General features: G+C 41.0%; 1 protein-coding gene across 4 annotated transcripts in view; it reads right to left on the reverse strand.

Annotated features, from left to right (window-relative positions):
• Positions 1 to 27569, reverse strand: part of GABRG3 (gamma-aminobutyric acid type A receptor subunit gamma3) — a 549662-nt gene that overhangs the window by 18220 nt on the left and 503873 nt on the right. For all 4 annotated transcript variants that reach the window (XM_075916398.1, XM_075916406.1, XM_075916388.1 and 1 more), the window contains one exon: positions 3560 to 3712. In XM_075916398.1, the coding sequence (XP_075772513.1) occupies positions 3560 to 3712 (153 nt within the window). The remainder of the gene's footprint in view (positions 1 to 3559; positions 3713 to 27569) is intronic.

Below are 27569 nucleotides of genomic sequence, written 5' to 3' on the forward strand. Positions count from 1 at the left end.
TTCCTCACTCATATCCAAACCAGAGTCCTATGGCTGATTGTGATAGAAATCTCAGTGTTCTCACCAGCACTATTAGATGAAGTGTCTGTAGGAAAGCCTGGAGAATGGTTAGTGGAGTACTTGGAGGAATTCCCCCAATGCCAGTTGAGGGCATTGGTATACTGATGAGTAACATTCCTCAATGTACCCCAAGAAGGTTCACCTGGGATGGGGGATGATACCACTACACACCAATAGTTTGGGGGTGTCCCGGTTTCTGGTGACCCTAAGAGTAATTCCCATGTGAGGAAAAATTGAGAACTCCCTACCTCATAAGGGGTTATGAAGATAGAGGGTGAGGGGATTGACATGTCTGGGATTGTTTCCCTAGGCTGCAAACTTACATGCTTTCTCTCCTGCAGCCAAGTGACAAGAGCAGAACATAAATCAGGTGTTTGCATAATTTCTGTTATTGCTTGTTCTTCTCTTGCAAGGTGAATTTCCAAAGACCCTTCATCCTCTGCCCCCAGCATTACCATCAGTGAAGGAGGTTGCCCTGGGAGCACTTTGGTTCCAGCAAACAGTGCTGTTGAAGGAGGGGAGGATTGCAAAAGCTCACATAAAAGTAGATGCCTAACAAAACAGTGTCCACTTCAGACTCCATCTCTGAGCCCGGGGAGTCACCTTACTCTTCTGACCCTGTGGCTAGCAGACTTCCCTCTTCCATTATCAAATCACTTGCTGATAATGGCCTATCGACTTCCTCCAGTGAAGGAAGAGCTGCCAGCTCTCTTGCCTTTTTCCGAGTCACTGGTCCCTTAACTAAGTCCACCGCAGCTGGTTTCACTGGTCCTATGGGGAGAGGGCCTCTGATGCCTTCCTTTTTGATTTTCCCTCATCCTGTGGAGATTCTTTTTCTGCACTCTGAACACTCTCTCTTGTAGTGTCAGAGTCCTCAGTGGTCTTTGCTGTGCCCTTCCACAATGCTTTGTCTACCTCTAGTTTTTCACACTACTTTTCCAACTGAAACTTAGATGTATACACAGCTCTTAAACAGTTTACTCCTTTTCCTTTTCCATGTCTGAGTTTCTTTTTCCAGGTTTTGGACTTCAGCCTGACCTGCTCTATTCTACAAAATAATGCCAACCGTGCCTCTGAGGACTTAAACAACTAGTTCTTTAACTTCTGAATCTTTTCATCTTTCTTAGCCAATGTTGCCTGAACCTGTTCCCCCAAGGCATGACAGATGGTTATGAGGCACTGCATAGAGATCTCTTTTAGCTCTTTGGGCTTTCTATCTTTCCTCCTTTCTTCCGACTCAGATATTTGGCTTACCAATCCCCACGGAGGATCCCCATGGTCTTGCAAACCCTCTGCATCTCTTAATCTCTCCAGACTGCCCCCATGCATCTGAACTTAATGGTTAACGTACTATTCCAAATGCATCCCAGAGATGTGCCCACTCTTCCATCTCTAGTTCATTCATTAACTCTATGTGCCTGCTTTAGAGATAACTCACTCCTACAATAAAAGATAAAACTTCACTCTATGAAATGATTGAAACTTAATACAATCTCTGAACTGTGAGATTAGGAGGCATCCAGATCAGAAAGCAGTCCCTCCTTATGGACAAACACACAAAGAATAACCCGGACTGGTCCCAAAATTACTTAAAGAAGTCCCAAAATAGAAGGACAAGGGGTATAGGTCCTTCTATTTGCTCAAAGGCAAAGAAGTATTGGTGGATCAAGAGGTATAAAAACCTATCTAGGGAGCCTGGGAGTAGTGGGGTACTACTGGCCATAGCCCAGGGGAACTAGAAAGGGGAAAACCTGACCTGTAGGTTCCCAATCACCAGCTAATTGGCAGTGCTGAAATAAACAGCTCCCATGGCTATGAAGGTGGGTTGCTGTATCCAGACTCAACCACTTAACAATGAACCATCAATCCCAGCTCCTTAATACATTCACATGCCTTCCACGAGTCCAATCCCTTGCGAGGTTATATTGTCTTCTCTCCCTTGGGCAGCCTGCATCCTGAACCCCTCAGCCCCACCCGAGCCCCTCAGGCACTCATTAGTGAGGATGGGGGGGGGGGCTGAGGGTCCCCTCCCCACATTTATATGGGAACATTACTGACCTGAGCAACTCTGGGTAAATCCTCTAGTAGTATATAGCTGTTCAATTCAAAGCTTACCAATGCAATACTCAGCAGGATTCAAAGTGTTATACGCAAGCAGAAAATCAGAGCACATTTGTCAAAAGGTTTGTTAAGATTTGTGTATTTCTGGAGTGCAGCTGGGACATTTGTGAATTTGTGTTGTCCTCACAGGGAGTGATTTTTTAGAGCTGAATTATTTGTTTTTCATTAACTAATGTATGCTGTCAGTGGTCTTAATGCAGGGTCTCCGAGTCTCTTCCTATTACATCTCCTGCAGAATAGCTCCATCATAATGAGCCATCATTGACTGGAAGAGATGTCTCCTGTCATCCACCAAGAATAAAGGCTCATTTAACCCAGTGGCAAGATGGACTGTGTACTTACAGCAGGAACAGCTGACGTTTGGATTCATTGCTGAAGCAAAGTGGTAGCTAGTGGGAAGCCTATACTTAAAACATATTTTTAGTAGCATATTTTTGTTGTCATTCAGGATGACGAGCTGGAGTATTATTTTAAGACATTAGTTTTGCTTATTTGTGTGATGCAGAATGGTCCCAGCCTGATGCTGACAAACTTTAATAGATGGCTGCATAGCAACAAAGAAATTGACATCCTAGGCCCCACTCACGGAGTCTAGCTCCCCAGTGTGAGCTTAGTAAGATAACTTCTAGAAAGAAGTTTAGATCACGTAGTGATTATTTTCATTTCAATAAGACATTTTAAAATATTTTCCAATGTAGAAAATAGGCAGATGGTGATGACCCTTGCATATTTGCAAGGGGACTCCTACAAGCTAAAATGTAACCCCAAATAATCTTCCCTTCTGTTTTAATGTGTATATAGTTCATTTCCTATTACAGCCCTCCCCTGTGTTCCTGAAACTTGCACATCCTGCAGCTTTTGGGTTAGACCTTGGGAATTCTGCCCAATTATTTTTAACATAAATTACACTACATCCACAGTTTGGCTCTTAAGTGACCTGATTTTCAGCAATGCTTGGGAGCTGTTGGCACCTCTGAAAAACAGGATGCCTAGTTATGTATCTAACTTTAGACACCCAAACTTAATCACTTGAAACCAATTTCTTCTTACTCCATGACCGTTTGTCTGTATATAAGGGACCAGCAGCTGAAGGAAGGAATGAAGCAGTCTACTGTGCCTATTATTCATAAATCCTACTAGGGAAACCACAGAAGGATCAGTGAGGCAATCACATATTCTGAGCTATTATGCAAACAAAACAGGTGGCAGACTCATTTATTTTTATTTAGGCTTGTAGGAGCTGACAGTGATGACGTACTGTAAATATCGAGTGCCCAGTGCTTTTCTAATTGGAAAGGAGATGAAATATTCAAATGATACAGCAGGATATTTGTTTATATTGAACACCAGCATAGAGGAGACAGATTTAAGATCTTACCTAGTGCTGTTCTTGCTGGTGTAGCATCTTTTTTAATCCAGAATGATACCCAGGATAACACAACTGTTAGGATACAGGGTATGTATGTTTGAATAGTGAAGTATCCCATTCTTCTACTTAAATCGAAGTATATCGTCATGACTATGTAATCACCTGCAACAACCAAAAAGGGAAAGAAACCAAAAAGGCTATTGTGATGAAGTTCAGTTACTCATTCGCCTCACTGGTAATTTTTAAACTATTGTTTCCAAAATGCACAGGGTATGAAACATTTCTTTGTATTCTGAAACCATCTGTGCAAAAAAGCTCAGGGACAATGCAGCTGAATGAAAGCTCAAAATTCCCTTTGAAAAATTTTTTCATTGTTTCTGGTAGGAGGCAAGGAGTGGAGACAAGACACTTTCTCTCACCTGATCTTAAACCATGGGTTTCCCCAAAGCTTCACTGCTTCCCGAGGCTAGAACTTCAGAATGATTCCATGGCAGCTCTCAGTAGGCTACCATCTTCCCACAAATCTGCAGTGTCCATTTCACCTTCCCTCTGCTTTCCCTCCTGTGATGCACCCTCCATGCCAAAGTCCTGACTTCTGATTTGATTGGCTTTACCATTTCCCTTCAGACCATAATGTTGATCTAACACCTACTGCTATGGGTCCTTCTGCAAGATGAAGTACTCCAGTTCTTACCCCATAAACTGAAAACTTGTTCATAGAGGTTGAAAGCACAATATGTAGAAACCTTAATTGACTTCAGACCAGGTTTTCTACCACACAATAACATGACAAAATATAGCATCCTCTCTCAACGCTCCTTACTAAATTTTCTATTTTCTTTGTGATTGGTTAGAACTTCAGAAGTGCTTAGTACCAAATTTATAATTGAGTAGTGGGCAAAAAAGTTCCCTTGTAATAATAATGTACCTTATACCACCATTTGTAAATTTTGTTTTCCATCTAGGTTTTTATATTGTACCCATTAGGAAAGTGGTATCCAAGTTGAATCTCAAATGCAGTTCTCTAAGCAAGAAGTAAAACAACAAACAGCATATCTTAGTATTTTGCAAAGTGCTGTGGCCTTCAGGTGTATATGCCTTTGTCTTTGAAAAGGCATAAAATTGTGTAGATTTTCTTATTTATGGAGGCACTTGATCATATCCTATGGAGAGTTCTTTAACTCCCTCACATACAGAACACATATGTCTCCTATGGTTGTCATGCCCTAAAGAGTGCTATGTGAAACCAATAATAATTGTGTGATATTGTTTTTGACCTGTGAGGTATGGGGGACAAAATACGATATAAGCATACTACTGAGACACATGCATAACCCTCAGTCATGAGCACTGTGAAGAGTGCAACCATGCATCTACTGATGCACTTTTAATATACAATATCCAAGCTTGTATTTCTCTTTTCTTTACATAGCTTTAAAAGTCCCTCAGTGATTGCAACTACTACAAATGTGGCTTGATAAACTTGCTTGGACTTCTTCTCTATTCACGCAGCAGAAGATATGTACAATAATCAACACCCTGCTTTTTCCAGCAGAAAGAACTGTATTTCTAATTTAGGGTTAGAGGGATCTCCAGGCATTTAACACAGCACTGTTTGGATACTCTTAGAGCTGCTGCTAGTCTTAGTGTGGGGAGGAAATCATCTCAACATTAAAAAAAAATATAGGAAGCACTTATGTTTGTTATGTCGACACTATCCTAATAATAAGTAAAAGCTAAGTGTTGCTCTGTACACTGTGTGCTGGCCTGAGGCTTTTAAAATTGGCTGCAGATTCCTGTGCACATCTAAATTGCATTTTAGATTTTTTTTAAACCTTGCTCAGACCAACTCCTTTGAAACAACCTCATTTTGTCACTCAGCCTACCGAAGGCCTACCTCAGTCCCTTGTTATCTAAAATTTCTCACTCGTGGTTTTGGTTAGTGTATACAGCAGTAGAAAGTACATGCTGAGTTGCACACACTACAATGTTAAAGCCAATTATTTAGTATGCAGACCATCAATAATCAAAATCACACAGCTTCTATTCTATAGGAGTATAGAAATGTCAAAGGAAGAGGTTTTGAGTCCTAGAAGCATTAGCAATCAATAATAATAAATAATAATTAATAATACAGTTATAACAAAAGTATTTTTTCTGCTTTGTGAGACATCATTGTGTATGGTACATTCATTCCATAGAAATCCCACTGAGAATGTGATTTCCAAATAAGGAAAAAATACATCACAGATCTACAAAGCAGATTTCAGAGGAAATCCCTTTTTAAGGGTAAACTGATACCATGGGCTTAAAAGAACAAAATAATTTCAAAAGTAGTTTTAGTTATCAAGAAATTAAATCATTTCTCAGGAGACTTACCTAAAATTTTAACTAAACAATCAGACAAGTTCACTGAAATAATGAAAATTGCCTGGAGGCAAAACAATCTATTACAGGCTTATATAACATATATATATCTTAAGGCAATACATCTTTTAAAGTAATCAAAAGATTGAGGCAGTATTTCTCATGAAACCAGGATGACTCTTCTCTGTGACCCAGACTACCTTTATTAGTTTTAGGATGTAATTTGAAAATAGGACCAAGTGTGGAAAAATAATTATTTTCTAGAGATTCAGAACCTGCGGTTTTAAATGAATGGTAGTAAGCAGCAGCATATTGTCTTTTTCTGTTAAAAACTCATGAAGACTTGAGTGAACTGCCAGAAGTTTTCCTATACCACATAAGAACTCAAAATGTGAATAGCTCATAAAAAGAAGCAATTCTTTTAAACAGATCTTTTTACAGTCTGACCACACTAATGTGCATGGCATAGTAAATTCAAATCTTTAATTCAAACTTATGTTCTATCTTCTACAGTTGCCTCACCATCTTACCCCCTCATCTTCGCTCATTCTAGAATTTTTACACAAGGACTAAAATGAATAGTGATCCCATTTGTATTACTAAAAGTTAAATGAAGACTAATTTTAGTGATGTGTAATATAAAAATACCAGGGACCATCTGTCACTACTGAGAACAGCCTCTCTCCATCCTCTTTGGAACCTCCCTTCAGGAAGTTGAAGGCTGCCATCAAATTCCCCCTCCCCCCCACCACCACCACCACCACTTTCTACAGATTATATAAAACCTAATCCTTCAGATTCTGCTCATAGGTCATGTGCTTCAGCCCCCTTATCATTTTGGTAGCCCTCTGCTGGAACCTCTCCAATGCATCCACATCCTTTCCATAATGTGGGCCCAGAACTGGATGCAATACACCAGATGTGGCCTCACCAGTGCCAAATAAAGGAGAATAATAACTTCTCAAGATCTGCTGGAAATGCTCCTCCTAATGCACCCTAATATGTCATTAGCCTTCTTGGCTACAAGGGCACACTGTTGACTCATATCCAGCTTCTCATCCACTGTAATCCCCAGGTCCTTTTCTGCTGAACTGCTGCTTAACCAGTCGGTCTGCAGCTGTAACAATGCTTGGGATTCTCCCTTCCCAAGTACAGGAGACTGCACTTGTCCTTGTGGAAACTCATCAGATTACTTTTGGGACAAATTGGCCCAATCCTCCAACTTGTCTAGGTCACTCTGGACCCTATCCCTGCCCTCTAACTTATTTACCTCTCCCCCTAGCTTAGTATCATCCGCAAACTTGCTGAGGGTGCAATCCATCCCCTCGTCCAGGTCATTAAGAAAGATGGTGAACAAAACTGGCCCTAGATCCAATCCGGGAGGCATTCCATTTGAAACTGATCACCAACCAGACATCGAATCATTGATCATTACCGATTGGGCCCAACAATCTAATCAACTTTCTATCCCTCTCACAGTCCATTTGTCCAATCCATACTACCTTAACTTGCTGGCAAGAATATTGTGGGAGAACATATGAAAAGCTTTGTTAAAGTCAAGGTATATCACATCCACTGACTTCCCCATGTCCACAGAGCCAGTTACCTCATCATAGAAGCTAATTAGATTGGTCAGGCATGACTTGCCATTGGTGACTATTGCTTTTGGTGGTGTTGACTATTCCTGATCACTTTCCCCTCTTCCAACTGCTTCAAAATAGATTCCTTGAGGATCCCCTCCGTGATTTTTCCAGGGACTGAGGTAAGGCAGACTGGTCTGAGTATATTACTATTAATCTATATAACTCAGAGAAAGCTCAAACTCATTTAACATGTTCAATTTTATATTTTTCATGAAATCTACTTATTGGTTGGTGGGTAAATTTCCCCAAACTCCAAGTTTCAGTCTCTCTCTTCCATGTCTGAACCCAGAGGCATCAGCCCCCAATCCATGGCTCTTTTTTCCCTTCCACCCAACCTTGTGCTGATGTCCTTTGCTCCCAAAGCTCTCCTTTGTTATTTCTTTCTAGGCATCCCACCAAGCCTGCTGTGCTGTTCTATTAAGCTGAATAATTCTTACTGGGCTAGTTACTCTCTACTTTTCATTGCCTAGAGCATCCCTGACTTAGAAGCAGCTCAGATTGCAATGCACATCTGTGATCTGAATACAGCCAGTCCCACTCTCAGGTTACTAAATGAGTTAGGAAATCTTGAAGTATTATTTGTTTATTGATGCCACTTCCGTAGGTGACTTGTTGATCCAATTTCTATGTTGCACTGAAATGATTTTGCCAGATGCTGCCCTCTTGTCCACTAGGGAGAGAAAGACCTTTGGAAGATCCATCAACTGAGCACAATCATGGATGAGGCAGCCTGGCCACAGTGACACTAGAAAGAGGCTCTTATTTAAAAAGAACGATAAAAATAGGACATGGTAACTGTTTCTTTGAGATGCAGAGAAGATGAAGGCAAGGGAATACATGTCCCAGTCTCCCTTAAAATCTTGAACATCAAAGCAAATATGTTAATGCTTAGTGTGGTCTTTTATTCCGATACCTCCAAACCACATTATTTTTTGTGGATCACTAGTTCTCAGCACGATGGGAGAATCTTTGATCTCAAGCATTCGGGGCTGAATGATCCTAAGGCCTAGAGAAAAATAAAATGATTGAGTTCAGCCTGGTACTCAGGTGTTTTCCCCAGATTGCTACAGAGTTGCTCTGACAGGCTTTGTCCAGTGTGAATAATTACACACAAGTGTGCACAGCTGAGCAGAGAAGCACATTTGTACACATTCGAACATGCACATGTACTAATTCTGATGTGTAATATCACATATGATCTGTGTGAAAGATATTTTAAATAAATGAGCCTAAGGGCCTCTAGGGGTGACTTTTAGTACTATTTGTATTATCAGAGTAGTGTAGCCTAAGAGCCTTAATCATAGATCAGGAGTCATTTGGCTAGGCATTATACAAATACAACAAAAAGATGGTGTCAGCCTCTAAGCACATGCAATGTAGATTAATAATTGCTCTAGTCATGGATTATGTATTGTTCACAGTCCAGACCTGGCTATTTAAAATAATATTTAGAGTGCATTTTTCGTAGAAAATACAGAGAGTCAATTTATTGCAAATGGCTAGCAGTAGTAGTTAATTGTGCTGATATTACATAAGTTATAGGTCTTTTTTAAACACACAGAGGCATGTATAATGGTATATGGGGAGAAGGGGAAAGAAACACACACATTCCAAAAACATCACTTTTCATAACAAGAATTTTTAGGGTTGTTTAAATAATATAATAAGAAAGACATAAGAGTAAATAAAAAGTGGTTAATGTAATGAATGGATATTAAGGATGGTAATGGAAGATTTGATGGTCTCATTGATGGTAATGGAAGATTTGCCTTTGACTCAAGTAGGACCAGGATTTGCCCCTAAATAATAACTTATAACAAAACAATCTCTTATTTAAATATGTGCCGTTTTCAAGGTATTTTTTCTCTGTAACAAGATTAGGAAGTATAACATTTGAGACCATATTTGCACTTGAAGCTATCTGTTGTTTATTTACTGTGTTAGATTCAGGTAATTTACATTTGATGTTATTTGTTCTTCCATAAGCAATAACCTTTCATTTTCTTTGACAGAACTAACATTTGCAAGAGCCCAATAAAATGTCAAAGTTTAGTTAAATGACATTGTGTCTGTTTTGAAAATCTGACGACCAATACATATTTATATGTATTTTGTCCAATGATTTTGAATGGTAGCATTAAGTCTGGAAAGATTTATGAATGATGTTATAGCTCTAATTAATTCATTTTGGCAAATTTTGGGAATTATTGACATTTCATGTAAGAATTAAAATATTTCAATTAAACCTTTTTCAATAGTTTAAATAACTTGTGAAAACCTAAAAGCTAGTATTTATTGTGTCTTAAAGAACTCTTTATATATTGTACCTCTACATTTCTAGGTAGTTAATTTGAAATTTGGTTGCACATATTTTACTGTCTTCATCTACAATATACAACTTCAGCTGTTTGGGAGTACAGGGAAGATAGACCAACATATGTGTATACAGCTGCATGTAAGCAGACAACAGCAAATATATAAACTCCAAAACAATAAAGCTTGAGTTCATACAGTGCTTTTGGGTGGTTAAAATAATTTGATTCTTAGAATGATAGCTTTATTCTGAAAACCTAACTGTTCCTTGCAACAGTACTATAAAGCATAATGCTTCTCCTCAAAATAGCATCCTACTCATCCAAGCACGGCTGTTAACATCAGAATTGCTTTTAGATCATGTCTAGCCATAATGACATTTCATTTCAGAGCAGAAAATAGCATTTTGTATGCTCTTCCAAATACAGAACTAGTGAAAACGATTGATTGATTGATTGATTTTTCATGTTACTATTGCAAGATACAAATAATATTGAGCAGTCCTCACAAAAAATGCAGGTCCATCAAGCCAAGAAATGTGACTAAAAACATATAATACCACAAGCAGAAATTCAGTCCATGATTACAAATCTAGTTCAATTTTTGACTGAACAATGGAAAAAACTACACATATAACCTCTGTCGCCTAGAATGCATTTAGTACATGAAACAAAGAGTAAATTGAAGTCCAAATATGGTAGAACATGAATTATCTATTACTCTTTATTCATGGAGAAAATGCCACTAAGTATCATAATTAGGCTCCTCTTTTGATTCTAAGAAAAGATTAACAATATTGGCTGTAGCTTGATTAATAATAAATTACTGGCTCCTAGTGCTGTGTCTATGAAGATAAAGAGGACTCCAAGACTTTGAAATATGGATTATTTTATAGAGTTGTATAGCATTGCAAGGGTTATTGGCTGGGAGCACAGCAATGGTCTTAAAACAAAACATTCTCCATGGTCCATGAAGTACAGAATGCAGCAGAAGTAATAAGCCTACACTAAGCTAATGCTTCTCAAACTCATTTCACTGTTAATAATTGTCCAAACATGCCTGGAGAGCCAGAGTTTTATATCACCTGTTAGTGCTGATCACGTCCCACTGATGTATAGTAGTAGGACTTTTAATAACACAATCTATTGAGAATATACTTGGGGTACAGGGCTTGGTCTCTTTGTTTTTAATGATGTTTTGCATGAAACCTCCCAGGCTTTAGTGTCAACACTTTTATTATTGAGAATTTCATTTAGACTTATACAATTAAGACTAGAAATAAAACCTAAATTACTTTGAATTTCAGGGCCTTTCCGATTTCAATAACTGGACCTGATCCTGCCTTGCTAGTGTTGAGTATGACTCAAACCAAGGAGACTTATTTTCTAGAATTCTTTATTCAGTTGCATATTTTTTAACAAAATGCCAAGTTACTGAAACTGAAAATTCTTTTTATGGAAAGGGACAATTTCAACACATTTCTCATTTAGAAAAACATATTGAAACTATCCCATTTTGACATTTTATAAATGAAAAGTTACATTGTCCTACTTCAGTATAAGACTTTTCAGTAAAAAAATTGAGTTTAATAAAAAAGAGGCCAAAATCTGAATGAAATGTTTTAAGTGACCACAAGCATTTCTGCCTACCCTTCCCTCTGCCTTCCCAAATTTTCAGTTAGCAAAATGTTTTAAGATTTGGACTTTTTTCCAGATCTGGGAAGGAAAACTTTTTGAAATTTTGAAAACTGTTATGGGATTGGACAACAGTTTTCTAGCTGCCTCTATTATTTCCAGGTTTAGATGCAGATAAATTAGTAGCAATTCCATTTCCCTCCCCTCCATGGCAAAAGCTTCATGAGAATATCTTATCTCATGAGATTACTGTGCATTTTACAAAAATCAGTTAACCTCACAATACTTCCACCATCTATGGTAGAAATCTCATGAAAATATATTACAAAGCTCTGGTGCTATCATACTTGAATCCCAAAATAAAGCAGTCTTCATTTATTTTAAGACCCAAAGGGACCATTGTGATAATCTAGTCTGACCAGCATAACACAGGCCATAGGACTTCCCTGAATTAAACACTGTTTCAAGGGGAAAAGATGTGGAATATATATGTCAGTGCCTGGAACTTTATTTTGTTTGCACGTGTGAAATGTAATCAAGTCCCAATCACTTGTTGCTAAGCAATCACTAACTTTTAGTTCTGTGATCACCCCTCTTTATATGTCAATATGAGGGCTAAGATATAAAATTCCCTTGCATTTGATGCAACACTTTTTGAGTTAGAAAATTGTCATTTTTAATATTTAGAAATTCCAAGGATGTTTCAAACTAAGGGCATGATTTAAGAAAAAATTCTGCGGGAAGTAGGAAAAGTTGTGTCAGCATATAGACCATTATATATAATTATATTACATCCTGCACATTTGGGTAGGGGGACAAGAGAAGGAGGCCAAAAAGGGGAAGACAAAATGAAGCATAGTAAACTATTCCTCTTGTTTTAGTACTGGTAGTATGAGACCTCCCTCATAGGTAGCTCAGACTGAAGTCCCCCATGGCATCAGTTGTTTTCTTCTCCACACATTATTGTTAAGTGCTTATGGAGTTGATCTTTCTGCTGTTGGTGTGAATTGGTGGCCTGTCGCTGACATCAGTGAATACACCATTTTGCTGTGTCTGTTGATCCATAAGTGTTCAAGATCATTTTCTTTTGAGTTGTCAGTGACTCGGAAACAGGTAATGCCATTTTTTTGACAGAGTGTTATTCTCCCGCCCCTTACCTTCTACAGTAAGTTATAATCAGTGATTTTAACATTCTAATCATGCAAATCTTCCACCAGGTTGCAGAGATGCCAGTGAGGTTGAATTTAGGTTCATAAAAGAGTAATTCAAATTCTTTTTGTTTATTACCAAGGCTCCTAGCGTTGGTGTACAGCCAATGAAAAAAATCTTTTCATATCCCTTAGTACCTTGATTAATTTTGCTCTCAATGGTATAATTTTGTGCTAAATGAGTGCTCATTTATTCTCCCTGCTTTTCACCCTCCCCGTCTGTTGATTGTTCAGTGCCCTCCTCACTAGTCTAAATAGCCCAGCCATAGAAGATTGCTTCACCTTCTATTGAGCCTTGAACTTATCTTTAGCCCCTGTCTAAACCTGATCCAGAGCTAAATGCTTCCTGGTCAGCTCTTCTCTTCTTGTAAGTTCTACTTGTACTTTGGAATGCTCAGACCACATACAATTCTTTATATATTTTTTAATCACAGGTATGAAAATAGATTGTACCTCCCTGAATCAGGACTTTCTGCTCTGGCAACATCTGTGGTCCAGTAGTCAGGCAGTAGGAGGGCTGTTAGCTGGGAGCCCTGCTGGGCTGGGAGACTCTCAGCGTTAGGAGCAGCCCAGAAGGGGAGCCAGGACTGCGGGGCCATGCAAGTAGGGGAGCCGGGGCTGCAACAGTGCAGCAGGGGGACTGGGCAATAGCAGCTTAGCATCAGGGGCAGCCTGAGCCGGGGCTGCACAGCAGCCCGCCAAGCCAGAACCGTCAGCAGGCAACCTGCTTGGGATTGGAAGCAGAGCCAGCAGCAGACTAGGAAGCTGAAAGCAGGGGACCTCCCCTGGAGTAGCAAATTCCCTTGTTCAGGACAGGTCAGATCCTGAGGGTGCTGGACCAGGGAGGTCCAACCTGTATTTCCTTTTCTGCTTCACAGTTACAAGTCACTTTTCTTTGACATGTGATTGCTTTAGTCGTGTGCAATACGTGCATACATGCCATGGGTTCACATGCATAGCTTCTCACTGTCCTTAAAATAGTTTCCTTCACCTGGCCAAATCCTATCTCGAGATACAAGTCTGAGAAGTCTCTCACCTGTAATACACTAATTATGCAAAAACCAACAAATGCTCTTCCCCCTCAGATAAATGACTTTGCAGTGTTTGTCCGTTCAATATATTCACATGATTTGTGTCATCTGTACAATTTAGACTGTAGACTCCATTGACTGTGTCTGCGGAACAGTAACCGTGTTCTTTAAAACTGTTAAAGAAACAAAGTTCAAATTTAAGTTGAGTTTGTCATTATCTGTCTCCTCATTGTCTCCCAGGCTTTCCTTTGTTTACTGACGGATTCTCTAGGGTTTGTCTTCTGACACATAACAATATAAACTATCTTCAACACAAAAAAGAAATATGTATTTTGTTTCCTTTAAATTTCTCAGATGAATTGTCATATTACTCCAAAATAACCGTCAGCACCAACACTAGTATGGAGAGGAAAAACATACTGGCATCTTCCCTGTGGGTCTCTCAACTTCACCATACCAATGTACAATGGCTTCTTTTTCTGTTGGGCCCTCAAAAGTTACTCACCTCCTACACATGTTGAAAGAGAACACCTCCCCACACACAAAGGATTAGCAGAAAAATCAGCCAAAATGACTTTCAAAAACTGAATTGTGCTATGACCCCGTGTACCAAATTGCAAAGCCACTTGCTCATCTTTGATCCACTTACTAAGGTTTGGCTCACCCACCCCTATTTCTTGCAGTGCTCGGAGCCCCAATCTAGGTCTGAAAACGTGACACATTTTGTATGTTGTATCCTTCTAAAGAGCATCGGCAGTATTATTTTTGGTAATTACTTTTAATGTCAGCTTTCCATATTTAATTGGTAAATCGTAAATATCTAATTACAAAAGTTAGGTCTTTGTTTGAAACAGCTTTGTAAATTGTAGTCTTATATTCTGTAATCCACATGTCTGATCCACTCCAGTGACTCTCTGTGAAAACTTTGCAAGAGGATAGGGGGAGATTAGAAAAGGGGTCTCAATTGTCAATGGATAAACCACGATATTTTTTACTAATTCAGTACATTTTAGGCTTAGCATTCAGGGTTGAGGAATCAATATATGCCACCACAGCAAGCTGACTGCCAATTGTGTATGATTGTGTGTTGTATAATTTTTTATTTAAAGGAGTGTATTGCTATTATGTTGCCATGGTATCCAAATCTCCAGAGGAACAAAAAACAAGTAGAGAACGTAGTGTGATTTAAATAGATGTAAAGTTATTTCTAACTAAAGGTTTGTAAAACATTAACTGGATATATATCTTTCTTTTATTGAAGTGGGATTCACCATGCCTTTTTCATTCATGTGGAAGGGCTCAGACAAAAATCAAAGTGTTGCAACTGACGGGAGAAGGTATCTTAGGAAAGGATTGCAGTGACTACTATTCCAGTGTCGCAGCAGCTTTAACACCATACACAGATTTTAGCAAAAACAACTGTCCTAACTGACCACCAAAGACCTGATATCAGTTACTGCATGGAGCAGAGATTCCTACTGGTACCATGTTGCACAGTAGTTTTGTGATATGCTAAATAGGAACAAAGGCCCTTATGGTCTAATGGAACAAATAGACTCCAGGAGAAAGGCCAGTGAACTAATCCACTGCACAACTTTGACTATGTCTACACTGGAAAGGTTTGGTGATGAAAGTGCTTTCGACATGCACAAGTTGTCAAAACTGCAAAGAGTCAAACCTGTTTTTCTGCTTCCCATTGTCAATGTTTCATGGCCACACTGTTAGCACCCTGTCAACTGAAAGAGTAAAGCAACATGGATAAGTATCCAACAATGCCTGGTGTCATCTTCAGTTGCTAAGCACTGTGGGAAGGTACAATTATCCTGGTAGGCATTTTGGGAATGTGAAAATGTCCCGTCGGCCATCTCTTTGCTTCCTGCTTACTTTTTTGTCACTTGCTGCAAACTCCAGCATCTGCTGTGAGAAATCACGGATCTCACAATTCTCTCCCATTCTGTGTTCAATATGCTTAGGACATCACACATTGCAGCAGAGCTACTTATGCAATTAATAGCAAAGGGTGAAGGATGCAGACAGCATTGTGAGTGGCAGGGACAGCACCAAAGTAGCATTGCATTGGGCTGTCACAGATCAGCTGTGCCCTGTAGACCGTCCCTTTTGGGCTAGAGAAACCAGCACTGAATGGTGGGATTGCATTGTCAGGCAGGTGTGAGATGAACATCAGTGGGAACAGAACTTTCCATGCATAAAGCAACTTTCCTGTAGCTGTGTGCTGAGCTAGAGCTGGCCCCTGAACTGCGGTACAAGGACTTTCAAATGAGAGCTGCTCTCTAGGCAGAGAAGCCTTTGTGGAACCTAATGATTCCTGTTTGCTACTGTTCAGTTGTAAATCAGTTTGGAGTGGAGAAGCCTACCATGGGGGCAGCACTTATACAAGTGTGCAGGGCAATAAAACACATTTTGCTGCATAGGACTGTGACTCTGGGAAAAGTGGGTGACATAGTGGCTGGCTTGGCTGACATGGGCTTTCTAAACTGTGGAGGGGCTATAGATGGCACACACATTCTCATTGTAGCACCACTGCACCTCAGAGTACGTCAATCACAAAGGGTACTTCTCCATGGTGCTTCCGGTGCTTGTGGATCACTGTGGGCATTTGACACACATAACAGTGGGGTAGTCTGGAAAGGTGCATGATGCATGCACCTTCAGGACAGTGGCCTGTTCAAAAAGCTGCATGTTGGCACTTTCTTTCAAGACCAGAAAATTACAGTGGGGAATATGGCAAGTCCCATAGTGACTCTAGGTGACGCGGCTTACCCCTTGCAGCCCTGGCTCATGAAGCCTTACACAGGGCAGCTGGACAGCAGTATGGAGCATTTCAACAATAGGCTAAACAGATGCTGCATGGTTTTTGACAGATTTCAAGTGAGGGGTGTCTTTATGGCAGGCTGGACCTTTTGGAGGATCATATCCCAAGTTGGTGGCTGTTGCTTACATAATTTGTGTGAGAATAAGGGTGAAGCATTTGCCCGTGGATGGAAAAATGAGAGACGGTGTCTGGACACACAGTTTAAACAGCCAGACACTCGTGCTGCCAGAGGAGCCCAAAGGGTGGCCATCAATATCGGGAGGCTCTGAGGAACCACTTTGACAATGAGAGGTGCTGACATTTCTGTGCATTGGGGTTGCTTCCCTGCCTCATCCCACTGTTCGTCCAGAGTGAGGCATTCCCATAAAACCCAATGGCTATTTCAGGCTTCCACATGGACCAGAGCAATTGGTGTGGGTTGCGTCACACAAAATCAACTCATGGAACCTGCCTGGCATTTCTCTTTATTGATATCTTTCAATCAGGATGCTCTGTAGTAAGGATTGGTAAAGGTTATTGGAAAACCTCACAATGGTTTTTATTGTCCAATTGTTAAAGTCACAACTGCTTTCATAGGGAGTGGAATGTGCTGGGGAAAAACATTACTTGGTTGTTAAAATGAGTATGTAAGCATAGAGGGAAGTTTGCTGGATAAATAATTTTACATGTGTGGCCCTGGAGGCTGATTTGTGAGTGGAAAGGGATGGTTGCTGTGCATGTTTTGACGGAGAGGAGTTCTGTCAAAGTTCTGCATGTTTTGACAGAGAGGACTTTGGTTATGTTTGCTCTTGCAGTTTCATAAGACGCTTCAGCATCTCAATTTGGTCTTCCGTGAGCTTTAACATGTGATCAGGGATTTGTGCTCTCACTTGCATTGCCACAGTTCTTCTTTGTTCTCTTTTCTCCATTTAAAGCATTGAGTGATGCACACAACCTTAACCAGACTCTTCCTCCTCTTCTGTGTTTTTTTTCTTAATTGATGAAGTATGTCTGCTGGTGAATGTGCCTGACACCTCCAGGCCTGCTCTGGGAAAGTAACCATTAACAATGAAGTGACTGTACTTTTCATGATAAAGATTGTAACATTTCACTACTATGCACGTGTCTGAATAAAATTTACCACTTTCCTTGTTACCCTGGAGGCAAAAACAGATCTCTCCAGACCTTCTAATCACACTGAGTTTTAAAGGTGGGATAATGTGAGAAGAAGGAGGGTTGAGCATGGGTTCCCAAGAAAGTACCATCTGCACTTGTGCAGTAGCTGCACATGGAAACAATTCGTAATAATCCTACACTTGTCCACAGGCTGAGATTACACTGTCTGGCATATCTCTGCTGAAGGTTAATAGGCAAACCCAGGCTCAGTTGCTGCATGCAAGCAGTGGGGAGAGAAGGGACACTTTGCTCCTTACACTGCCAAACTGTGTACCGCCTTGGTTCCAGCAGCACTGTATGATAAATGGTTTGGGAAACAGTGAGGCTATGTCTAGTCTGCAAGCCTCTTTCAAAAGAGGCTTTTTCAAAAGAATCTTTTGAAAAAGCCTCTTTTGAAAGAGAGTGTTTAGACTGCAACCACCTCTTTCAAAAAAGCAAGACGCTTTTTTCGAAAGAGAGCACCCAGGCAGTCTGGATGCTCTCTTTCAAAAAAGCCCTGTTTGCATTCAAGAACACCTTTTTTTGAAAGAGCACTTTTTTCAAAAGGCATTCTTCCTCATAAAACGAGGTTTTCCGCAGTCGAAAAAACTGCCACGTTCTTTCGATTTACTTTCGAAAGAACGCAGCAGCAGTCTAGATGCAGGGGAAGTTTTTTTGAAAAAAAAGGCCACTTTTTTTGAAAAAACCATGTAGTTTAGACACATCCTGAGGTGCCAGATTTGCAGGTGATACTAAACTGCTCAAGATTGTGAAGTTCAAACCAGACTGTGAAGAGCTTCCAAAGGATTTCATAAAACTAGGTGACCGGGCAACAAAATGGCAAATGAATTTTATGCTGATAAATGCAAAGCCATGCACACTGGAAAAAATAATCCCTCTATATGTACAAAATGATGAGGACTAAATTAGCTATTAACACTCAAGAGAGAGATCTTGGAATTACTGTGGATAGTTCTCTGAAAACATCTACTCAATTTGCAGTGGCAGTCAAAAATGCAAACAGAATGTTAGGAATCATTAAAAAGGGAGAGAGAATAAGACAGAGAATATCTTATTACCTTTATATAAAACTATGATATGCCCACACCTTGAATACTGAGTACAGATGTCATCACCTCATCTCAAAAAAGATACCTTAGCATTGGAAAGAGTTCAGAAAAGGGCAATAAAATTATTGCCCAATACAGACCTTGGCAGGCCTTATCCAGCTTACATGGGTACTATATATATGTACACACACACACACACACACACACACACACACACACACACACACACACACCTCTAAAGTTCAGGCTGTGCCAGCATTTTCTTATTTTTCAAGTGTACAAGTCCACATTCATTCTAAGCTGAAATTTGCCAAACAAGGCAGTAGCTTGGAATTTTTTTCTGTGGACTTTCAGAAAAAAAATTGTCCTAGCCATTTCTGATTTACAAGTGCTAAGGAACAAGTTTAATTCATATGAGAGACTATTTTTGGTGCAGCTTAAAAAGGGATTTGATTAAATATTACATTGAGCAAGTACAATAATTAATCAGTGACATGATCTAATTGCTTTGGGTATTTTGGAAATGCAAATAAACTCGCTTATTAGCAACCCCTCTGGAAACATCCCCTCACTGTGTAATGACTGTCAAAAAAAAATTAGGAAAAAAAGGAGTCATTAGGAAAGGGGTAGATAATAAGAGATAAAATATGACAGTGCCACTTTATAAATCCATAATATACTCACATCTTGAATACTGAGTGCAGATCTTGACACCTAACCTTAACAAACATATATTGGAATTGGAGAAGGAACAGAGGAGGGCAAAAATGAAGAAGGATAAGGAACAGCGTCTATCTGAGGAGTGTAAAAGGAATGGAACATCTCAGTGTGGAAATGAATAAAGGGGAAATATGAAATTATCTTCACACAACACATAGTCAACCTATGGAACTCTTTGCCAGAGGTCGTGCAGGCCAAAACTATAGCTGGGTTCAAAATGAACTAAATAGGTTCCTGGAGGATCGATCCATCAATGGCTATTAACTGGTATGGGGCAGGCATGGAACCTCATGCTCTAAGTCAGTGGTCTCCAAACTTTTTACACCCAAGATCACTTTTTAAATGACAGAACAAGCCAAGATCTACTGCCCCACCCCTTCCCTGAAGCCCCGCCCTCTCTATTCTCCTCCTCTCCATCACTTGCTATCTGCAACCCTTATACTGATGCTTTTTTCTCCAGTTCTTCTGTAGGAAGAAGTTTTTCCAATATTTGGTTGGTTTAGACTGGGCCAAATGTCAGAGAAAAACCTTCTTTTGGAAGCCACCTTATTCCTCGTGGAAAGAGGAATACAGGGGTGACCGAAAGATTATGTTTGTTCTTCCACTAAAAGAAGTGGAAGAACAAATGCATCCCTAGATGCAGAAGAGTTTTTCTGGGATATTTCCGGAATCCTGAAAAACTCCTGCAGTCTAGCCATACCCTCACTGGGTTGAGACAGGATGTGTACGCTCTGGGGTGGGAATGAGGGATTTGGGTGTGGGAAGGGGTGAGTGGTGCAAGCTCTGGGAGGAAATCTGGATGCAGGAGGAGGTGGATAAGGGAACACTGGCTCATGAAGGGGACTCCAGGCCAGGCAGTGTTGGGGTCAGATGTAGGGTTAGGGTGCTAAGCAAGCCACAGGCTTCTGGATGTGAGGGTTCAGGAATTTGGGTTGGGGTATGTGAGGGGCTCAAGGCAGGGGGTTCCAGTGTAGGGTCTGGGGGAAAGGAGAATGCAGAAGTGTTATGATGCTGTGGCCAGATGGGGGCTTGGCCCCAATTGGGGGTTTATTGGCCAGGCTTCATTTTTAAATACTATGTCAAACATGAAAAGTTTCCACACCGTCTTTATTTCTGAGAAGGGCAGGGAACCTGTTTTGAGTCAGGGGTCACTGACCCACAGAAAAGTCAGTTGGGGCCACACAAGTGAGATGCAAAAAACCCTCCTCCAAGCCGCCTCCCCCACCCAAGCTTCACTAATGTGGCCCCAACTGTGTTAGTGGGAGAAGGGGACATAGTACTGGGGAAGGGTGCTAGTGGGTGCTTCAGCAGGGGACAGGGTGCCAGTGGAGACAGATTTCTGAGGCTGGGGAGTGGGGAGAGGGAACAGGGGAGAAAGGAGAGGGAACAGGGTGCCGGGAGTGCAGGGTATAGGGTTCCAGTGGGGATAGGTTTCTGCGGCTGGGGAGTGGGGAGAGGGAACAGGGGCTGGGGAGAGGGAACAGGAGCCAGTGGGGTCAGAGAGTCCCCTGCACCTCCCCCCCCCCAGGGAAGCTGGCACATGCCTCCTCCGGGGCCAAACCCCCCACTCGTGGCACTGCCAAACCCCCGTACGCTTGCCCCGGGGCCAAACCCCCGCGCATGCCTGCTCCGGGGCCAAATCCCCCCTCCCACAGCACAGGGAAACCCCTGTGCTCGATTCACCCCTCCTGCGGTGCAGGGAAGCTGCCGCACTCCTCCCCCAGGGCCGATGCCCCCTCCCGCAGCTCGCCTGGCATGCCACAGAGCTGTGGGAGGGGAGCAGCCAGCGCACTTCCTGAACCTCCAGAAGTGGCACGAAGCTGCAGGCAGGACTTCCGTCCACCCCGCAGGAATCCGGCACTACGCTGGAGGTAGGCAGTGGGGCTTCTCGGGGGTGGGGAGAAAATGGAGGGTGGGGGGAAAATGGAGGGTGGGGGGGCCCTAATGTCTTGCGATCGACTGGTGAGGCCTCTAAGTGTTGCTCTGTTTGCCAGAAGCTGGGAATGGCAATGGGATGGACCATTTGATGATTCCCAGTTCTGTTCATTTCCTCTGAAGCACCTAGTATTGGCCTCTGTCAGAAGACAGGACACTGGGCTAGATGGACCTTAGGTCTGTCCTGTATAATTGCCAGAAAAAAGTTGTCATTATCCAGCAGTGGCTAATAAGCAGAAGAAAGATTTACAAGGCAGCAGGCAGGGAAGGAAACACAAGGACATGCCTTTGCTGCAAACCTGCTTTCAGGCAGGGCCATAACAGAGCGGGGCTGCAGCCTAGATGCCAGGCCTTTCTTATGTGAGCAGAAACATTGAGGTTTCAGAAGGGCTGTACCCTTCATCTCGTCGTGCTCTCCAGGGTTGGGACTCAGCATATTCCAGTGCTTCCTTCCTGTGTGCCCAGCACGGACAGTGCTGGGAGAGGTACCATGCAGCCCCAGCATCCAAGATGCAGCCTCTATCTCCACTATTACTCTCTCCACAGCCTTTTGTTCCAGCCCTTATGTGGTTTCTGTCTTCTGTCAGATTTCCTGGGCCATAGCCCCAAAAGGAAGTGCTGGGATGGACTGAGTTCAGTACCATGGGCAGGATCCAGAGGATGCAGCCAGAAAGTCCCAGAACTTTCTTCCCTGGCTATAACCTTGCCCATCTGCCTTCTGCTGGGGCATTTCTTTCTTTCTTTAAGTTGCTAATAAGTGGTATGCCATTGGCAATTTCCAAATCCCACTTACTCTCCTGCTAAGAGGATGGGATTGGTTCTCAGAAAAAATGTTGTCATTATCCAGAAGATGCTAATATCAAGTTTGCTACTAAGTGGAATCTACTGTGACACAATTAAGTGGCCAAGCTATATATCATCAAAAAATGTCTATATCTGCAATAACGGCTTTTTTTAAACTCTAGAGTCACTCCCTGCATTCTCCAACAATTCTTCCCTTCCCACTCACTCCTTCCAAATTCCAGCTGCGTTCCCCATCTGGCTAATCTCATCTGAATCTATCCAAATCCATGTAGTTCCCTCTGTTACCCTCTACTCTCTTCTCATGACATTTGTGCTACCCCTCTGCAGATACCTTTACAGAGATGTGTGAGAGTTAGCTACATCTGAGCTGGACACAAGAACTTCTATACTAGCAATTTGTATACTGGCCCCAAGTTGCATTGCATGCTACCCTGCATTGGGAATCGTTGCTTGAATTGTTTGTTCTGTACTGATTTACAGATTTTAATTGATTAAAATATTATTTTAAAATAATCTCATTAGTCCTTTGATGAATGCAACTGAACATATGAATAATGTAATGAATAATAAATGCAAATGACCTCCAGGAAAATTTGCACTCATCCAAGCAAATATAAGAGTCTCTCATCGATAATGAGTGGAAAGTCAGTTAATGAGGTCTTATAAATACATAGACGTTTGTCCCTACTATTTTTCATGGGTGGCAATATAATAGCTCACAAGACAGTGGATGAGTTTACAGAGACAATACTGTAGTTATACAAAGGCCTGGATGAGTCTTCATAGAAAATATTATAGTGTGGCCTAGTACCAGAAAGGGATGAAGTATATTCTGCTGTTGGGTTTCACAGATATCTGGTGACAACAACAAAATGACCAGACTCAGGAATAGTGAGTTCCATTCAAGGCTCTAGAGGAGAACGTTCTTGAGTAGTCACAGACCCTTCTGTCCATTTTCCACAAGCAGGAGCCATTTTGCTCTGTGCCCTAAAATCTTCTAAATCCAGTCTTCTCCCAACCTGTGGTTCGTTGATCCAGAGCCGTTCTCATCACCTAGCCAGTTCCAGTCACCAGTCTTTTGACTTTTCTCCTCTGGTCGCAGTCTCCTTGCTCATCCATTCCCTGTTCTCTCTCCTTCCCTCATACTAGTTCCCAGCTTTCTTCCTCACCCCACCATATGTGTGTTGATGTAGATAAAGACACACAGCACCACATATTTTCAGCATGGCAGAAGATTAGCAGTGGTTTCTCAAGGTACCATAATAGAACTGATGTTCTTTAACACATTTATTAATGATCTAGGAAAAGAGGTAAAGAGTGGTGGCAAAATCACCAGGTGAGACAATTTTTTTAGGTTCTTCAATACTGAAAAAAATTATGAGGAACTCCAGAAAGACTTAAGACAGCTAGGGGAATGGATAAAACAATGAAATTAAAATTTACCCACTACTTTTTTAAAAATAAAATATTGATTTACAGCTGCACATATTTTATGGTGTTAATTCAGCTTCATCTAGCTTGCTTTATGGAGTGAATTCTCTTTTAGGCCATATAATTTCCGCATACTACCACCTTTGGAAAGATGGCAGTTTAGCTAACAATGGACCAAGATAAGTGTCTGATGGAGGCAGAATTGCAGTTTTTTTTGTAAAGCTCACTTACCAATGAATCACAAATAGTTGCTTTTCCCACCAGCTTACCCAAGGACATGGTTCTTTAATAAAATTGTATTCACTTTTGCTGAGTTTTGGATGGCTGAAAATATTTGATTTATAGAACTACTGCTATTTATTATTAGTTCTAAGGATGTGAACCTGCTCAAAACTGTAAGATGACAAACCAGAGCTGGAAATCAACAAAGACACATATAATACTGATTCTTGAAGTGCATTCACAGAGAGTGCATTATGCTGTCTTTCATTAATGTTATTGATGCACATTGCACTCCCCATGTGCTGTTATAAAAATGATTCCTGGTTTCAGGGTTCATTTCTCTGGAGTCAGATGCTGATCTAAAGGTTTACAAATTGTAGGCCAAACAAGTAAATCCTTTTCTTACTTTTTTCTCCTTCTAAGTTTCTTACCTTTGCTGTTCCTTTTTGTAAACTACAAGGCACTTAGTTCTAATGGTGATCATCACACTATAAATTCACATGTAATTTCAAATTATTAAAAGGATATATAGAATCCGATGAAATATTGAGACTCAAGTTTGACTGTGTTACATCTTTCTGGGGTCATTTAAACATGGGCAAAATGGATACAGAGAGCCACCATTCTGATCTGAGGGAGTTTTATACACACTTTGCACTGGCAGATACATTGTCTTCTATGTTTGTCTTTATCTCTCTAATTCAGTTGCTTGCTTGTAATATATAGCAATTGTGAAGTTTTCACAAGTCCCTTGTGGGCAGGCTAAAGAGACAAACAGAAGACAATCCATCTCCAATGCACTTTATTCTTTACACTCAACCCAAGTAACATGCTCTCAGTACCTGTACAAAAATGGTGCTAATGGAAAAAAGAATGGGACTCTTTAAAAAATTAATGCAAACTCCTAAAAAAGTGCTTTCCACTGCATTCTGTGTCGAAAAGTGTTTTAAATAATCAAACACTGAGATCTGCAAATGTTCAGTACAATGAACAGAGAACCTGAGAAAGGCCAATTAGGTCTATATGTTTTGTTCTTAAATTGGTGCATTACTTGAATCAAGTATGAATCACAACTGATTCAAGAGAGAAATCAGGTTTTTTTGTAGGGGCTCCAGAATTAGAATTCTACCACTAGCAGAAGGGGAAAATTGAGGATGGGGCAGGGGAGGACAAAAGCCATCAAAGATGGTCTTGTGGTTACTAAACTGGGGCAGGAACAACCTTTGCATTACATGTATGTACAGTCCCTAACATCAGGTAGTCTTGATTTCCGATTGGGATCGCCAGATGCTACTACAATACAAATGCCTAATAATAGTAGTAAGAGTCTTAAAGCACCAGGCTAGGGCTTAAATTTGTGTTCTGTCCCTGACTCTGCTACAGATATCTGTGTGAATTTGGGCAAGTGTCATGGCCATGAGGGAGAGCCAGCAACCTGGGGACTAAGGGGTTAACTGTATCGTGCCGGGTAGCAGTCAGCCAATAGAAATGCAGATAGGGATTTCAAACTCAGACAAAGGTATTTTTGGGTTTTCTCTCTGTCTTTGGCCAATTTGCACTCTAGATACTGAGGGAGACAGAAGACATGTCTGTCTCCAAGAAAAAAAAGTCTCTTCAAAATGTGTAAGTAGGGTAAAAGCTTACATAAATCTGGTTCTGCCTGAAAATAAGCGGCAGAACGGCTCTTGCACTAGAGGAGACTTTTGAACAAAAGCCCCTTGTGCAAAAATGGTAGCTCATTTGCATATGTTCTTGAGCAAGAGAGCGCAATGTAGACGTAGCCCTAGTGTTGTCTCTGCTCCCTGACTGGATGCCAAGCCTTTTAAGAATAGTGAATGACCAATGAACATACAGCAAAAAGTTCTGGACAAATAAATACTAATACTAAACTTTGATGATCCCACAAATCATAGCAAAGTTACCAGTGTTTTTATGGTAAAATATTCATAATTCTGTTTTTTTTTAACTTCAGTCAGTTCCTCTCCAAGATTATCTATAGGTTTTTTATACTGATAGAAATTCAAATGAAATTATATATGACCTTTCAAGGTCCCTCCCAGTCCTATAATTCTATGATCAGTGTATTTTTGAAATTCTTATGCCATAGTTAACTGATTGCCACTTTTGAGTACAGCTGGTTCTTTTGAGTACAGCTACAGATTCTGGAGAAGTTACTGAAAACAATAGCAACATTCTAACATAGGGTCAACGAAAATGATTTGCTTGTCTAGAAAGAGGCAACAAACACATAAATACATAATAGAAAGACTAAATTATTCTGGCTCATTTTATTTCTGAGCTATCATCCCTACTAGAAAACATGTTATGCAAACTGCCCATTGAACTCCTTTTGTAATTCTCCTTAAGGAGTAAAGCTAAGATACGATATTATAAACATTGCTTTTTCAGCTTTGAGGAGGGCTATTAGAATGAGCAATATTCAAGGCATTTGACCAAAACAGAATAAAACGATGAGTGAGAAGAGTTGTTTTAAATTTGCAGTGACCCTTCGAAATATCAGAGTTACTTTATTTACGGTTTGGGCTGAATAACAGAAATAATTTAATTGGATACCAGGTGCAGTAAATAATTGGCTGTATAAGAAACCATTTCATCTGGTCTGAGCTAAGGTCCAATAATTGGCAATGGCATCACTTGTTTGTTAAAGGATACTAGAGCGCAGTAAGCAGGGGGCACAGCTCCCGCCAACCTCATGTCTCTGGAGCTAGGCAAGTTCGGCTTTCCTCCCAGCCTCTGGGGATGGGAGGGCCAGAGACACAAAAGCCCTGGCCTCTGACCCCTGGCCACTGGGGGAGGGGAGCCTGGGAGTCTGCCCCACCTCCCGCAGCCAGCCTGGGCCTCTCGCCTTTCCCCCCACAGCCTTCCCTCACAACCAGCCCAGGCCTCTCGGCCCCCACCCCACACCCTCCCCTGAAGTCAGCCCAGGCCTCTTAGCCCTTCCTCCCCCCCAGCCAGGAGAGAAGGGCAGGGTGGCACAGGCCACATTCTGAGCTAATGGGGTTAGAAGCAGGGAGGAAGAAGGGTGGAGGCTGGGTGGCTGAGGGAGGAGGGGATTTGGGATTCAGAGTGAGGTGATGACATCACTCTGCCAGCCCACTGGAAAAGGGTTTTTGTTTTTTTTATAGAGAGAGAGAAAAAAATAAGCTCTCAAAAGGTTCATTGCTAATATCTGTCTGTTCGCACTGGAGCCAGGCAACAATGAATCTAAGCAACCTTGAGTTTAGCCTATTTGTAAATACCTTGACCAAAAGCTTAGAAATGTTTTGCTACTCTTTGGGGGTAGTTAGTAGCTTGTTATTCAGGTTTTTTAGGCAATGTCAGAGCAATTGCATGAATATCACTCAACTTTTGAATTTAACAAAATAATTTTAAATTGCTGTTGTGATAAACCCCTGCAGAAATAATAATTTCAAAAGTATTGGAAACATTTTGGTTTCTAGACTGTCTTTAAATATGCCATGTCATAATACAGTAAAAAAGCATCATTCTTCAGTGGCCCGTATCTGAATCCTAACAAGTTTTTTATTAGTCAGAGAGATACTTGGGTAAGCACTAGGGGTTACTACTCATTTAGCCAGGACTATGGAGACCAGCAATCAGCTAACTTAGAACTTGAATGCCAGCGCTCAGCTGTCAACTATTCTTCAGCCACA

The sequence above is a fragment of the Pelodiscus sinensis genome, chromosome 1 (genome assembly GCF_049634645.1).
Source record: "Pelodiscus sinensis isolate JC-2024 chromosome 1, ASM4963464v1, whole genome shotgun sequence".
In the NCBI taxonomy this organism is placed as follows: domain Eukaryota; kingdom Metazoa; phylum Chordata; order Testudines; family Trionychidae; genus Pelodiscus; species Pelodiscus sinensis.